General features: G+C 43.3%; 2 protein-coding genes across 6 annotated transcripts in view; one reads left to right on the top strand and one right to left on the bottom strand.

The window, feature by feature from the left end:
* Positions 1–14,812, top strand: part of HOMEZ (homeobox and leucine zipper encoding) — an 18,921-nt gene extending 4,109 nt beyond the window's left edge. The window contains exons 1-3 of one of the 4 annotated variants that reach the window (XM_051980472.1): positions 5,086–5,121; positions 9,118–9,121; positions 9,842–14,812. In XM_051980472.1, the coding sequence (XP_051836432.1) occupies positions 5,086–5,121; positions 9,118–9,121; positions 9,842–11,442 (1,641 nt within the window). In that variant the 3' untranslated portion in view covers positions 11,443–14,812. Of the gene's footprint in view, positions 1–239; positions 1,415–4,434; positions 5,125–9,117; positions 9,122–9,841 lie in introns of those variants that run through there. The other 3 variants (XM_051980471.1, XM_051980470.1, XM_051980468.1) reach the window with 3 other exon arrangements.
* Positions 14,648–15,558, bottom strand: part of RNF212B (ring finger protein 212B) — a 68,308-nt gene continuing 67,397 nt past the window's right edge. The window contains exons 14-15 of one of the 2 annotated variants that reach the window (XM_051980480.1): positions 15,518–15,558; positions 14,648–15,207 (exon numbers count right to left, since the gene is read on the bottom strand). In XM_051980480.1, the coding sequence (XP_051836440.1) occupies positions 15,177–15,207; positions 15,518–15,558 (72 nt within the window). In that variant the 3' untranslated portion in view covers positions 14,648–15,176. The other variant, XR_007951002.1, reaches the window with a different exon arrangement.

Raw genomic sequence — 15,558 nt, 5'->3', positions numbered from 1 at the left:
AAAAGTACTAGAAATGGGAAGGAACAAAAGGCAGGTTTAAAAGACCAGGCTTTGCAAATAGGAGTACCATTTTTTTCTGAAAAAGGATCTAGGGATTCTATTCAACAAATGGACTCCATATTCCCACTGAACAGCTTCTTTTAAAAGATCTGATGGCTTAAAAAGATTTAGAATGTTCACATGGGGGCATATAATGTTTAGTAGTAAAATGAACTGATGAGTTTTTCCTCTACCTTCAGCCCTTGCTCTCCATTTTATTGAAGGTGATAATGAACAGCGAAGTTGCCTGAACACAGTGAGTCCATGATTTTATCAACAGCAGATGAGAGGAAATTAAAATCGGCTGACACTACACTTGCATCCTTACCATGCTCTCATATCCATTAATGCTGTATACCGTCAATTCCAGTATGACAATATACCCTCAACTGTTATATTTTCCAATTTTGCTCCTAATTCTGGATCATCTATTTGAACATAATACACTGACCTTAACCTCTCTTCTAGATATAAAAACTTATTTTTCTAACAAATAAAAAATTGAGTTAAATTAGAATCTCTGGATTACCTACATAAGCAGATGTGTTCTGGATTGGGAGAGGGGATTTTGAATATGGGCAGACAAGCATCCCCTTTGTCAGAGACTGGCTAGCACCTTCCAGCAAGAAAAATGACTTATCAAAATCCCATCATAATTTCACTCCTGAGTGGTAAAGCTGTGCAAAGTGAGGGTGGAATGGAGTAGGAAAAGACAGCAGAGGGTTGGGGGGGGGGGGGGAGGTTATAGTAGGATACTTACCACAGTGGTTTTCCAGGATCTTTCAGACAGCGGAAAAGCCAATCATGGACAATTCTGGCTTCTTTATATACTTTCCCAGCTTCAAGAGCAGTCACAGGGACCAGCTTGGGAAGACAGTTTAATTCTATTTTAAAGCAAGCACGCACCCCTCCCCCAATTTTGAACTAGTTAAGGGAAGAGTTCCCTAAGAGTCACATTCTTCTGCTCCATTAGTCATAGGAAGAGCAAAGCCTATCTCCTTACAACCTTGGGCAGCCATGAACAGCATGGTAAAGATACAAAAGTCTCTGCTCTGTCCAGAATGGGATGACAAAAAATGAATTAGTAATAGGAGAAAATAAGCTTACCTTGAAAGGATACCCCCAAGTCTTCTTGCCTCCCTTCCTCCCCCCCAAAAAAAATCTTGGTGGTACAGTCTCAATAAGTCTAGGTTTAGAGCCAGAATGTTCCTACCCCTGGAAGGCCCTAGAGCAGGAATAATCAAGTGCCTCCTAGTTACATCATAATGAATGAGCTGTGATGTCATTACAACCCTCCCCCCCATCAAGGTATTGTAAGTAAAGTCTGATATGCTGAAAGATAAACTCAACATGAGGAACAGAGATTCAAGAAGAGGTGAGTGGGGGATTGCCTCATCATAATCCTGTTCTCCCAGGCTCTACATCACATTCACTTTCCTACTCCTGTCTCCCCTTCTACCATCACCATCATATTGCTCTATCCTCCAAGCTTCTTCAGTGCATCTTTTGCTATCCCCAGCCTCTCTAGCTTCCACTAGCTCTGCCCCTTCATGCAATCAAAAAAGAGCATATTTGTGATCAATAGAATGTAAGTCATCTGACTAAACTCACATGCAGAGACAGTGAGCAAAAGCGTCAAGGTGAGGAGAATCCCCCTTTGTTCCATACTCATTTCTAGCCATAGAAAAGGCAGAACTATTCTGCTTAGCAATGGCTCTTGACTACAACAATCCAGTCTTTGTATCTTTCCCCTTATAGGAAATAATTGTTAGAGAGAGCTTCTATTCCTGGATTTTTGTTCATCTTGCCTCAGACACTAATTGTGTAACTCTAAGCAAGTCACTTAACTGTTTACCTCAGTTTCCTCATCTATAAAATGAACCAGAGAAGGAAACAGCAAACCACTCCAGCATCTTTGCCAAGCAACTCCCAGAGAGGGTCAGGAAGAGTCAAAAGACAGAACAAGTCCTTTGTCACCAGCCTCTTTCCACCCTCCCAGCCCTCAACTTTCTAGAATTAGCTCTTCCAGCTCCCAGGAGCCACAGAGACAAGTTAGCTTCTGAATCCATTTGGGTTCAGTCTTTATGAAGTAACCAACCTACCAAACTGCTGCCTTAGGGCAGGGCTTCTTAAATCTTCCACTTGTGAAGCCTTTTTTGCTGAGAATTTTTTATGTAGGTATATAAAACAGGAATACAAATAAAACATTTGTGGATAATCACAATTTCTTGATCCCCCTATATTCAGTTGACCTTAAGTGATTCCCATATTCTCCCCAGGACTAATTAAGGGCTGTGGGAAATTCCCATAATCCATTTCGTTTCTATTCCCTTGTCTGGTTTATAGGAAGTGTGGAGTCTTTGCTGATCAGTCCATATTTATTTCATTTAGATCCTACTGTCTAGGTTGCAAGACTTAAAGTTTTAAAGATTTAAAGTTGAAAGGGAGTTTTGAAGGTCTTCTAGTCCAACCCCTTCAGAAGGAAACTTGGGGCCAGAATAATTTGTTCAAGGTTTTCCGACCCCAAATCCATTGTCCCTTTCCAGGATCTACTAGAAGCTGAGGACTGCAAACCACTAACTTTACCAGACACAAATTCAAGCATGCATAGTTTTGGCAGGCTGTGGACTTGTTTTCCTCCTAATTGGAAATGATGTCATCCAGGACTCTAACCTGAGGGGTAGAAAGTTTCTAGGTCTTTTGTGGATTCATTTTTTGAGACTGCCTAAAAGACATTACCAAAATCTAGGGCTCATAGTATATTGCCTGGATAGCAGGGGAACATGGATCAGGGTTCTGAAACAGGTTTGACACCACAGTTCCTTACAATCCACAATAGGAGTATCTGGAAATCACAAGAACTCTAGACCCTGAAGTAGACCAGAAGAGCTTAAAATAGAAACTGGAAGTCTTTCTAGCGAGGGAAGAATTAAGGCCTGTTGTAATGTTCCTGCTAGCTTTCTGGAGGTCCTCCCGAAGGTCATTGATCTCAACAGGATAGACACCATGAGAATGGTCAAGAATAGAGACTAGATTTTTAATTCTGGCCCAGTCTTGAGCTTGGTTCAGAAGGCATGAGAGCCACCAAAAGGCTGGTAAAGAATGTCTTATCTTCTAGTCCTTATTGCCCTTATATACCTTATTGTAATTACATCATTACAGCATACTGATTTGTGAACTTAGAAAACCATTACATTACCATACTAAGTATATATATGAACTAGAGAATCATGAGCTCATCAATTCCACTGAGTTAATACCTTGTTAACGTAAGAGTTCCAGTTCTCTACAGACTGTGTATTGAGAAAAAACATTTTACCTCCCTGAAGTACTTTCTTGCCCTTCAAAACAAGAGTGATAATTATCCTTACTAAATACTTACAATGATGGTTATGTGGAAAATCCTATAGAAATTATTAAGTATATTAAATATATATATATAATATAATATATTAAGTGAAGAAGACCCAAATCGCAAGACCACAAGAAAAGTCAAGGTAAAGGAGGTGGCTAAGTTTTCTGTATTTGTGGAGCCATGTCAAATTAAGGAACATTAAGTACCTATGCGGCCGTATACTAAAGGCTGGGGATACAAAAAAAAAAAAATTTGCAAAGAGCAAAGAACTGCTCTGAAGTTCAGTCCAATTGGGCTAGGGGAAGGAATGCAATGTAAAGAGCATATGCAAAACAACTATGTACAAATACTATTAGGATAGGTTGGAGATAGAAAAGCGCTATTGTTAAAAGTCTAGAAAGGCTTCTTAGAATTGATGGGATTTTAGATAGGAATATGGGAAGAAGACTGTTTCATTGATGCAGTATGACCCAGTGCATCTAGAAAGCAGTGTTGTGGAGGTTGCAGGATTTGAGTTCCAATCTGTCTTCTGACACATACTTAGCTATTTCACTGTCCTAGTCATCTAACTTTCTAGTGTCCCTAAGGGCCCCTAAGACAGTATAAGGTGTTTGTCAGTATCGTTAGACGTTCTGACTCCACTCCAGCAGATTCTCACGTTCTCACATTCAAGTACTTGCAAAGCCAAGCCAGAGGTTCCGTGGCTTCTACATTCTCAGGATCTATAGAGGCACGGCCGCCAGAGGGCGTAGTGGTTAGAAGGCCCAGCCTGGAGTCTGATAAACTCATCTGAGTTCAAATGTGGCCTCAGACACTTCAGAGCTGTGTGACTGGGAAAGTCACTTAACCCTTGTTTGCTTCATTTTCATCAGTAAAATGAGCTAGAGAAGGAAATGACAAACCACTCATATCTCTGAGATCACGAAGAATCAGGAACGATAAATAACAAAAAAGGAAAAGGCCTAGAATACACTATTTTTTCTCTTGCCCTCGAGTTAGAATCGACCCAAGGTCTCTTTCCCAGCCGGTGGTTTTCTGAGGAGCTTAGTCGGGTGATTTTTTCGTTATTTGTTGGTAATCAGGTTAATACGCTCAGAGGTTGAGATCGGCAAGCCACGTGGGTGGCGGAAGGCGGAGCTAAGGAAAATCGCGGGTCTGAGTCCTGAGGGCGCCCTCTGAAGGCGTGGGTGGAGATGCGGGAGCCACGCCCTGGCGCCTAGACGTAGCTTAGTAGGCGGCCTTGGGATTGCAGGGGCTCGTCTCCCAGCACCCTGGGCTCGGGGGACTTTTTCCTGGAACCACACGCAACCAACCACTGGCCCGCCCCGACGGAGCTCTACACAGCCAATAAAAGGCAGGGCAGAGCTCCGCGCCCCCAATGGCGCGCCCCAGACTGTTTCTCCCGCTGCCGCCAGTCCAGCCCCGCCAATCGAGGCTCACGACCTGCCCCGACCCGCCTAGGTCTGGACGCCCCGCTCCGCCCATCTCCCTTGGCTCCGCCCCGCCCCCAACTCTCCTGCTCCGGCCGGGCTCTGCTGGCAGGACCGGCGCAGACCGGGAAGCGAACCCGGTCCGGCCCGGCTCTTCCCCGCGTGGTCCTCTGTGCTGGCAGGTCCCGTGTTGGCCCCAGGCAGTGGGCCAGTCACTCTGGAGGCTTCCAGGCCCCTGTTCCCTCCCTTTCCCCCCGGTCCATGGTGCGAGGCTGGGAGCCGCCGCCCGGCCAGACCGCGGTGAGTGACCCCCCGAGTGCGGGACCTCCCCCACCCCAGTCCCGAGGAGGGGCAGATGGCACCCCGAAGCTGGGAGTTCAGCGGGGGTGTTGCCGCCCGGCCCAGGACGCGGGCTCTTGCTACTTGTGGTGACCGGGACTATGAGGGTGTCTCGGCCAGGGAAGCAGGGGCCCACCACTCGGGGTGACAGAAGGATCGAGACCCGCTCCGGCCCCGGCGCCCTCGACCTGTGGCCCTAAGGGCTGCAACTTTCCTTACCCTTCGGCGCTTTTTTCGTTGTTATTTTCGGCCCCAATGGAAAATGAAAGGGAAGGTCAACTCCGCACTCCGTGCACGGGCCTGACAGCCCGAAATCCGGGGCTAGGGCCGAAAGATCCGAGCTGTACCCTCCCCTTCTTCTCCTGAACAAATACCTCCACCCGGCCCGCCTCCCGGGGAGCTGGGGCTGTACCACTAGCGTTGGAGTTGGGAGTGGGAGGGATGGAGGGTGCCCGAGGAATCCCATTCAGAGTCCTTAAAGCCTCGCGCCCGAAAAGCCTACGAGCAGCCCCACCGACGCTACTCGTGCGCTCCAAGTTTTCCCAGGCTGCTCCTTGCCCGAGGCGGGGCAACTTGCAGTCCCTGGATCCCGAGATCGTCTTCCTACCCTACTCACCAGAGTAAAACCACCTTCCGAGATAGCCTGAGTTTTGGCCCACTCACCCACCCAGTTTGACTGGGCACAGCCCCTCTTTGCTCTCCGCCCTTCATCCTCACCCGACCTCCCCATCTGCTTATCTCTAAATCAATGCCACCATTTCCACTGCTCAGTTTGGAGAGTGTAAATTCTTGGGGCCCTCAAATCCCATTTTCAAGAAGTTACCCCAAATTGTACTGCTGTTGACTGAAACTTTGGAGTTTTGTGGTTGACTCGTGGCCGGCTCTTCGTGACCCTCTTGTCCAGTTTTCTTGGCAAAGATACTGGAATAGTTTGCCTTTTCTTTTTCCAGTATGTCCCCACTTTGCAGATGAGGAACTGAGGGAAATAGAAGTTAAGTGACTCGTCCAGGTTCACACAATTAGGCAGCATTTGAATTCAGATTTTGGCTCCAAGCCCGGTGCTCTGTCCACTGTACCAGCCAAAGCTAAGATTTTTTGGCTGGATTTTAATAATTTGTCTACCTTCCACATCCCGACTTAAGGCTCCGGCTTGAAATGGATACCACGACCCCTCTCTGTCCGATATACCTCCCTCCTGGTGGGAAGAAAATCTGGGCTGGGTTCGGCTTAGATCGACTGGGCATTCTAACCATTCCTTCAGACTGCTGCAAGTTTTGTCTCCGGGGCTTTCTCTCTTTGCTTAGGGAAAAGGAATGCCCTTGGGGAGATTAAGAGAAAGTGTGAAACTGAATTGATTGGTTTTTTCTGGAACTTGGAATGGTTGGAAAGGTGTATATGTGAAAGGAGGGGAGGGCCAAAAAGAGCCTTAAAAATAAAAGACATTTGTTGAGGATGCATTCGAAACTTGCTAGTTAAATCCCTTAACTTCAACTCAAAACTGGATCTAGAAATCCTTGTGTGCCTTCCACTCTGCTTTTTGTTTGTTGGTAGGACCTACTTAAAGCTTTTGTTTTATGTTTTTCATGAATCAGTCCCTGGATGTGGTTAGTGGTTTTATCCCCTTTCCAAACCAAATTCTTTGGGGGAGGAATCGGCCCATACAATGCATTTTTTAAGACTAGGATCTCGGTAATATTCATGGTGGGTTTCAATTTTAGGCTGAAGGATTCCAGAGGACTTTTGAGGCCATGTAAGCAGCTATCCTCCTTTCTTTGCCCCTAGTATACCCACCCTGATCAAATGTAATTGGGATGAGCTTCAGAGAGAAGTAAGATCCTCTTGTTTTGTGGTTAATGGTCATAGTTCTTACAAGATGATTTCAAGTTTGCAAAGCAATTTTACATTATGGAATTTGGTTTTTACAATAATATGATCTGTTGTTATCCCCATTTTATAAATGAGGAAATTAAGGGTCAGAGATATTGAATGATTTGCCTGGAGTCTTATTGCTACTAAAGTACTGGAGGCTTGCTTCAAATTTAAGTCTTCTTGACTTCTGGTCAAGCAACCTAACCAGTAAATCATGTTGTTTTATACCATAACTGGCGAGAAGAATAACTGACCTTTAGTGATTTAGATTTTTTTGCTTTTAAAAAACGTCCCAGCTTTGTTTTTTAACTCCGCCTTCCCCCAATATGTGCAAAGATATGTTTCTTGTCTCTAACCCTACCTCAGCTTCCTACAAAGCTGAGAAAATAAAGGGAGCATATAGCAAAACTACTGACTAAATAATCTTCCTAGTCTTCCTCTTGCACTATTCTTAGAATACATTAGGCATTTTCCTCATTTGTTTTATCAAAGGATAATAGGAAAGTAGATTTTAAGTTAAAAGGGACTTCAGAGACCATTTGTCAACAATGCTTCTTAACCTTACCATTTTATAGTTAAGAAAATTAAGGCCCATACATCTAGTGAGCATCAGAGGCAGAGTTTTGAATCCAGGTTTTCTGATGCCAGAATTAGTTCAAATTCAGCTTATGTGATCCTCATTGATAGTCCAGAGCAGGGCTTCTTAGACTTTTTCTACTCTCAACCCCTTTTCACCTGAGAAATTTATATATGACCCATTATATATAGCTATGTAAAATAGGTATACATTTACTTATAATAAAAAAAGAAATTTATTTTAAAACACTTCTTTAATATATATATAATTTTACCATTTATTAAAGTTGAAAGCAAATTTGCATACTGAGATGGATGTCCTTGTTTATTTTTACATAATGAATCAAATCTTGGTGAATTCTTGATACCTTTTACTGTTGCCAAATTTTTCTCAACCCCGTATTCAGTTACTCAACTCCACTTATAGTTTAAGAAGCTTTGCTTTAGAGTAGAATATGAGATACAATGGATTATTCCTGAACTCACTCACCAATTGTGAAAAGCCTGGCACTATGTATGTTTCCAGGCTCCCCATCTAACCTTCTGAAACAGGCAGACCCATTTGCATAGATATTGCTCACCTCTGAACCTCTGGGCTCAGACATAATTTTTCTTTTTCTTTTTTTTTTTTTTTTTTTTAACTTTTTATTGACAGAACCCATGCCAGGGTAATTTTTTACAGCATTATCCCTTGCACTCACTTCTGTTCCGATTTTTCCCCTCCTTCCCTCTACCCCCTCCCCCAAATGGCAAGCAGTCCTTTATATGTTAAATAGGTTACAGTATATCCTAGATACAATATATGTGTGCAGAACCGAACAGTTCTCTTGTTGCACAGGGAGAATTGGATTCAGAAGGTATAAATAACCCGAGAAGAAAAATAGAACTGCAAGCAATTTATATTCATTTCCCAGTGTTCTTTCTTTGAGTGTAGCTGCTTCTGTCAAACATAATTTTTCATAGAGAAAGAGGGGAGGGAGATGATTTACTCTAAGGTAACACTCCCCTCTTATATTTCTATAGCATTTAACAATTTACCAAGCACTTTCATGGTCATTTCCTCATTTGATCATTGCAACAACGTTTTGTGATAGGTAAGAGATATCCTCACCTTGGATGACAGAAGACCAACCAATATCACAGGACTAATAAATGAGAAGATAAACTAGGCGTAACACTCAAATCCAGCGTTTTCAAATTATTCCTCATAGTCTCAAGTAAGAGAGAGGGTAAATACGGTCATGGAAACTCAGAACTGGGGGTATAACTCAATGTATTGAGAAGATGTTTAGGAACATTAGCAGAGCCGATGAGAAGAGGGAATCTTCAAAGACTGCTGTTGTTGAGTTTCTTCCTCACCTTCACCTTCTGCATGGGAGATGTTTTAGAGTTACTGCCCAGTTTAGGCAGAACCATTAAAGGAGCTGCCTATAACCCACAGAGTCTTTGCCCATTTCTATCTTCAGAGGACTAGTGGGCAGAAAAGATGAGAGCAACCCTTCTGCACAGTGTTGTGGAGAAGTGTGTTAAGCTCCCAAGGATTTCCAGGGATTGGCTGAGCAGCTGGAAGAGACAAAGGCAGGAGGAGGTAGGGTGGGGAAAGGGTTAACTTTTGTTCAGAAGCTGACTTAGAGGTGGAGAAAATCCTCCCTCCCTCCTCACCCCCACGTGATCTGTGTGTACGTATGTCCCTAGTAGGAGTGAACCATCCCATATACCTGACCTGCTTCTCTCAAGCAAAGCCACCAGGTCTAGGCTTAAGAAGGTCCCATCTTGTTTATCTTACTCATATTGGACACATGAAAGGTTGTCTTCCCATAGGATCCCCACTCCTAAATCACAAAGGGCTCAGTGTAGGGATTTTGGGGAGGGGGAGGAGCCTAAGGCAGGCAGAGCTACTCTCCCACTTCAGAAGCAAGAATCCATTATATAGCTAGCTCCTTGTCCTGAAAACTATAGAATGGGGGAAATCCTTGTCAAAGCTTTCCACATCCTAGTGAACAGTTTGTGACAAATAAAAGCTCCCATTTCTTTTGAAAGACACCATGACTGACCATTTACCCCTGACTAGAGTTGATGAGCAAGGGTGCTAGACTCCTAGAGGAAACTTGGCAATTGGGACAAGATAGGATATATAAAAGCATATGGCCCCAGATTTTGATGATAGTAAGCAGGGAAGATCAGAGACAAGTAAGAGAGCTCACTGGTTAAATTACTTCTCTTGTTGTTCCAGCCATCTCAGAAGGGCACAAGTCAGAAATCACCATGCCCCCTAACAAAGAGGCTAACAGCTTTGCCAGCCCCCCTGCTGGGCTCATCTGCCTTCCTCCTATCTCAGAGGAGCTGCAGCTCGTATGGACCCAGGCTGCCCAGACCAGTGAGCTAGATGGCAACGAGCACTTGTTACGGACTTTCAGTTACTTTCCCTACCCCAGCCTAGCAGACATTGCTCTGCTCTGCCTTCGCTATGGACTGCAGATGGAGAAAGTTAAGACCTGGTTTATGGCCCAGCGCCTCCGCTGTGGCATCAGCTGGTCATCAGAAGAGATTGAGGAGACTCGGGCCCGGGTTGTCTACAACCGGGACCAACTCCACTTCAAATCCCTTCTTTCTCTTACTCATCATGCAGGGCGACCTCCTGAGGATGTCTCACCCACCCCAGTGCCACCTTCAGACTCAGACGGCACCCACATTAGCCCCCTGGCACTTAATGAGTCTCCTCAGGTGAAACGATTAAAGATGGAGCCTGAAGAATCCTCCTCGCTGTCCTTGAGCCACCACAAGGCCAAGGAACCCTTGGTTGCGCCTGGCAATGGAGCCTTCCCCCATCAACCTCCTGGTTTTTGGCAGGAATTGCAAAGTGGTCTTTCCAAGGAGCTGGTAAGCAGAGGTTCTGACCACCAACCACATGGCCTGGGAACTGCTGCCTGGGACCACTCTACCAGCTTCCATCTGCCACACCCTCGGGACAGGCCTTCCCCTATTACATTACTTGCCAATAGTTGCAAGCAAGAGCCAGCATCCATCCTGCCTCCTTCTTCCTCTACCTCTTCTTCCTCTTTCCGAGTAATGGCCAATGGAGCCACTGCCACCTCTAAACCCCTTCAGTCACTAGGATGTGTTCCTCAGCCACCTTCCCCCAATGAACAGGCACTACCTCCACATTTGGAGCCAGCTTGGCCCCAGGGTCTAAGACATAGCCCAGGCCCAGGTAGGGTTGCTCCAGCCGAGTACTACTTCCCAGATATGCAGCGCCAACGGAAGACCAAGCGCAAGACCAAAGAGCAGCTGGCCATTCTGAAGTCCTTCTTTTTACAATGCCAGTGGGCTCGGCGTGAAGATTACTGTAAACTGGAACAAATCACTGGCTTACCGAGGCCTGAGATTATTCAGTGGTTTGGGGACACTCGATATGCCCTAAAGCACGGACAGCTGAAGTGGTTCCGGGATAATGCAGTACCCGGTCCCCCCAGTTACCAGGAACCAGCTACCCCTACTCCACAACCCGTAGCCCGGCCTTTGCAGGAGTGGGCTGAGATGCCACCTCCCCCCCTCCCTCCACCTCCCCCAGACACAAGTCCTCTGGAGCGGTACTGGACAGTTCACCAGCAATTACGAGAAGAAGACCTCCCTCGACTGAGTCTAGAGTCAGGGCTGAGCACCCAGCAAGTGGTAGACTGGTTCTACTCTCGTTCACCTGAGCCTGCAGAAGTGGTAGTTTGTCTAGATGAAGAGGATGAAGAAGAGGAGGAAGAAGACCTTCCGGAAGAGGATGGGGGTGAGGAAGAAGAGGAGGAGGAAGAAGAAGAGGATGAAGTGATCATACAGGATTGAGTGGGGAATTTGGGAGGGGGGATTTTATTAGAAGATGGACCAACTTAGTGACTGTTTAAACAAACAAAAAAACCCACATTTTTCTTACCTTGTTGGCAAAGAACTGAAAGGCTCTGTGTTTGGTGGGGGAGAGGTGGGGACATAGACACAAAGCAAAGGTCTTAGGGTGGGGGGTGGGGGCAGCAGAACAGAAATATGGTTCTTCTGTCCTTTTTTTTAAATTCCTCTATTGAAGAGTGGGGAACTTGACCCAACTACTTTGAGTTGCCATGGGAACCCAGATCTCCTCTCTCTGTCTCTGTCTCTCTCCTCTCTTTTTCTTTCCCTCTTCCCCAGCTTGTGTTACCCTAGCTTAGTGCAATGACTGAAATTAGGTCTCAATTCTTGGAGACTATAATGACTCATATAAAAGATAATGGAGGAAAGTAAAAAGTTCTGATTGAAGTTCAGCAGGAACTACATGTGGGTCAGCACATCTTGACATTTTTACTACTTTTTCCTTAGTATTAAGGTCAATGCTGCCTTGATCTCTTCCATCTGAGTGCATATCCAAGGCACGATGATAGGGTACAACCTTGGCTTGTCTCTGATATTTTCTCATTCTCTCCACTTTAACTCAAATCTTATATTTGTACCTAACTATCCATACTATCAGCAGCAGAAATGCCCTACTTCTAAGATTCTTTTTTTTTAAACTAACTTGATATAACCACTTTGTCTCATATCTCTCCTTCCTAGATTAAGCCTTGTTTCCACATCTGCACATATCATGGCAATTTTCCCAGTGAGCTCAAAGTACTGCAGCAATGTAGTGGCTGATCTAGATGGAATCTATAGGTGGTAGAAAATAGAGCAGAAATTTATCCCTGAGAGAAGCAAGTGGATGCTGTTCAATGGAAGATGGTTCCAGGTTTGGTTTTACAAACCAGTCCTGTTATATTTATATCCCCACAAGTTAGAGAAGACTGGCTTTTCATTTGTTTGGGAGATTGATTTTGTCACTAGAGGAAGAATCTTTTTTTTCACCTTAATTTATGTTGATTGTATTACAATTGAGGGACTATGGCCTCTGCCTAAATTAATATTTGGTTTATATGGAGTAATTTTCATCAGTTGGGGTAGGATACAAAGAAAGCATATACGTCATTGGATTGTTTCCTTTTGAAGAGAAAGGAAAAGGAGGAGGACACCAAATTGCTAGAAATGTAATAAAAAGGCAAAGAAAAAACTGTCTCTTTCTATCCTCCACTTTGCCTTCCCTATAGGCAAGATTCCTGATTTGAAGTTTTAAGGAGTAAGGTGAAAAAATATTTAACATTTATGATTTAGTACATTTTTATTTATTTTGGAGGGAGTGTGGGAGGCTGATTGGGATAAAGGGAAAAGAAATTAGCTTCCTAAAGGAAGCATAAACCAGCATTCCTAGAAGAAATTGAACAAACCCAAAGTAGTTCTCTCTGTCACCAAATGGTTATATTTAAGATTTTTTAATCTTTCCAACAGGACACTGGAAATGAAAGAGCACTGGCTTTTAAAAAAATATACCAGATGTTGTATATAAGCTCTTTGCAACAAAATGAGGCTTATAAGAGGTATTCAGGGAATCCATAAAAAAGAATGGGATCCTAGTTGTGTTATAGTCACCATATCAAATGGCTTGTTCTGAGGTTTGTTTAAATGTTTTGTATCCCAAATCTGAAAAATATTCAGCCTTACAATTGGAAAGGGTCTTTGGGACCATATATCCTAACTTCTACCTGAAGCATAAATATGACATTCCAGACAAGATGTCATCCAACTTCTATATCAACACCTTGATTGATAGGGAGCATACTACCTAAGGAGGCTACCTATTCTGGGTGTGTCGGGGCAGAGGGTGTTTGACAACTCAGAGGTAGTTACATTAAAATGGAGTCTTGCCATATAACACTTTAAGCATAACAGTATATATTATTTCATCGCAGCCTCACAACTATTTTTTGAAATAAGTAAACTATTATACCCAATAAAGATGAAGAACTAGGTTCAGACAGAGGTTAGTGACTTGTTCATTGACAAGAGTCTAGAGTGTTGGAGACATTGAATCTAGAATTCTCCACACTCCTAATAGGTATGTAACCTTTCTATCACATGTTTCTTCCATGGAATTTCCTCCTTGCTTCCAATGCTGACCTCTGGAGCCAAAGAATAAACCTATTGCGTCATATCCTCAAGACTATGAACATCTTAGTTTTCTAGTCCATATACCAAATTACTGCGCAGCAAACTAGGTTTGGTTGTTTTATGTAATTAAGTAGTGCATCTGATATCTCCCATGTATCCATAAAGTTAAACTGAACTGATTCTTTTTACCATAATAATGCCTAGTTCAGTACATTTAATAGTTATGTTTTAGACTAAAGATCTAAGATCCAGGAGTATTCACCCCTCCAAAAAAAAAAACAAAAAAACTTGAAAATCACTGAGGAATACTGATAGTGTACTAGGTTGGGGAGATGTGGTTATTGCTTGCAATTCTGGTATGCTATTAAGTGGCCACCCTGATACTAACAATGTACTGCTTCCCAATGGACTTTGCAGGGATTCCCTGAACAACTATAGATAGGTATGTTTGCAGTAATAGTGTGGATAATGCATAGTAGTTGCAGGCTCAATTCTGCCCTGTATTTTCTTCTGAGATAGATTGTTATTCCTAAAAAACTACCCCTTCTCCGAGCATGGTTTATGAACTTTTCTATAATCTTAAGGCTGCATTCAGTGTTTAATGATGATGGAGTAGGGGCAGCTAGTTAATGCAGTGGGTAGAGCACTGCCCTCAAGTCAGAAAGACCTGAGTTCAAATCCAGTCTCAGACACCTGACACTAGTGTTAAACCGAATCCCAAAAAGGGGGAAATGAAATAATGAAGTGCCTTCCAGATAGCCCACCCACTTATCTTGAATAACCTTTTCCTTCCCATCAGAGCTTTAAAGCAAATAGCTTCTGAAATGGCTTACCAGTGGAATATGTTTCTTTATATACTCTACAATCCCTGAGTTTTTAACCATGCTTAGGGAGATGATGAACCTTGAGGATTCTCTGCTTTAAATTGCATGGCTCATACAGGGAATATTAATGACAGAAAAAAATCTTTTTTTTTGTCTGAGTCAATAAATTGGGAACATAAGTGCCTCTAGTCTTCTATTTTTATAGAAAAAAAACAGGAGAAGTGAAAATCATTTAATAGTAGGCATAAAGAAGGTTACAGGTATGTGGATAAAACATTGTAAGGACAGGACAAGATAGAGAAAGGAAGAATTGAATCTATTGCTGAGGGCTTGCTCCTGGCCATGAGAAATGATACCCTGAAATAAATGAAACAAGAATAAGATATACTTGGTTCACCTTGCTTGATTTGGGGCCTGTTTCTATATCCTGCATGTAAATTGCATGAGATAATTACATTTACATATGACCTGTGAAAGGAAAAATAGCCATCTTTCCGCAGCACCAATATGTCTGTCAGTTGTGCTTCTTTTCCCAAATATCCAAAAAGTAAAGGAATCTTTGAGTAATTTACAATGCACTTTGAAGGCAACAAGGATTAAGGGATCTTTTTATAACATCCTGGGAATATCCTGAAGATTAGCTACAACTATAATGTATCCCACTGGCAACTTATTCAGGATAGATGGAGGGATAGGAGAAAAGTCAGTCCAGGAGCAGAGAAAAGATCCATGCTTCACTTTTCCTGACTAATCACATCTACCTCCGTTGTTGGGCAACCTGCAATAAAGGAGAGAAATACAGAGATGTTGTGTACAGCAACAAACAACAAAACTCGCCTAATGCAAGTCACTAGGCATAATTTTCAGGGGAAGTGTGTTACTATTCTTTTATACTCTACCAAAATTGCAATTTATTCAATAGGTCACAGGGAGTGGGGCAAAGTCTTGACTGTCCCTGCCCCTCTAGCATGTAGGATTTTCTGCAAATTTTCCAGGTACACTGGAAAGCTTCCCTTCTCTAGTGATATATCTTTGGCATTCTTAGTCTTGGTAAGGAGAAGTATATAAATACTGTGCAAGTTACCTACCTAATTTGATGTAATTGAGGTGTCTGGGGGGTGACCTGCAG

Source organism: Antechinus flavipes, chromosome 2 (genome assembly GCF_016432865.1).
Source record: "Antechinus flavipes isolate AdamAnt ecotype Samford, QLD, Australia chromosome 2, AdamAnt_v2, whole genome shotgun sequence".
Taxonomy (NCBI): Eukaryota; Metazoa; Chordata; class Mammalia; order Dasyuromorphia; family Dasyuridae; genus Antechinus; species Antechinus flavipes.
This window is presented reverse-complemented; position numbering and strand designations above follow the sequence as displayed.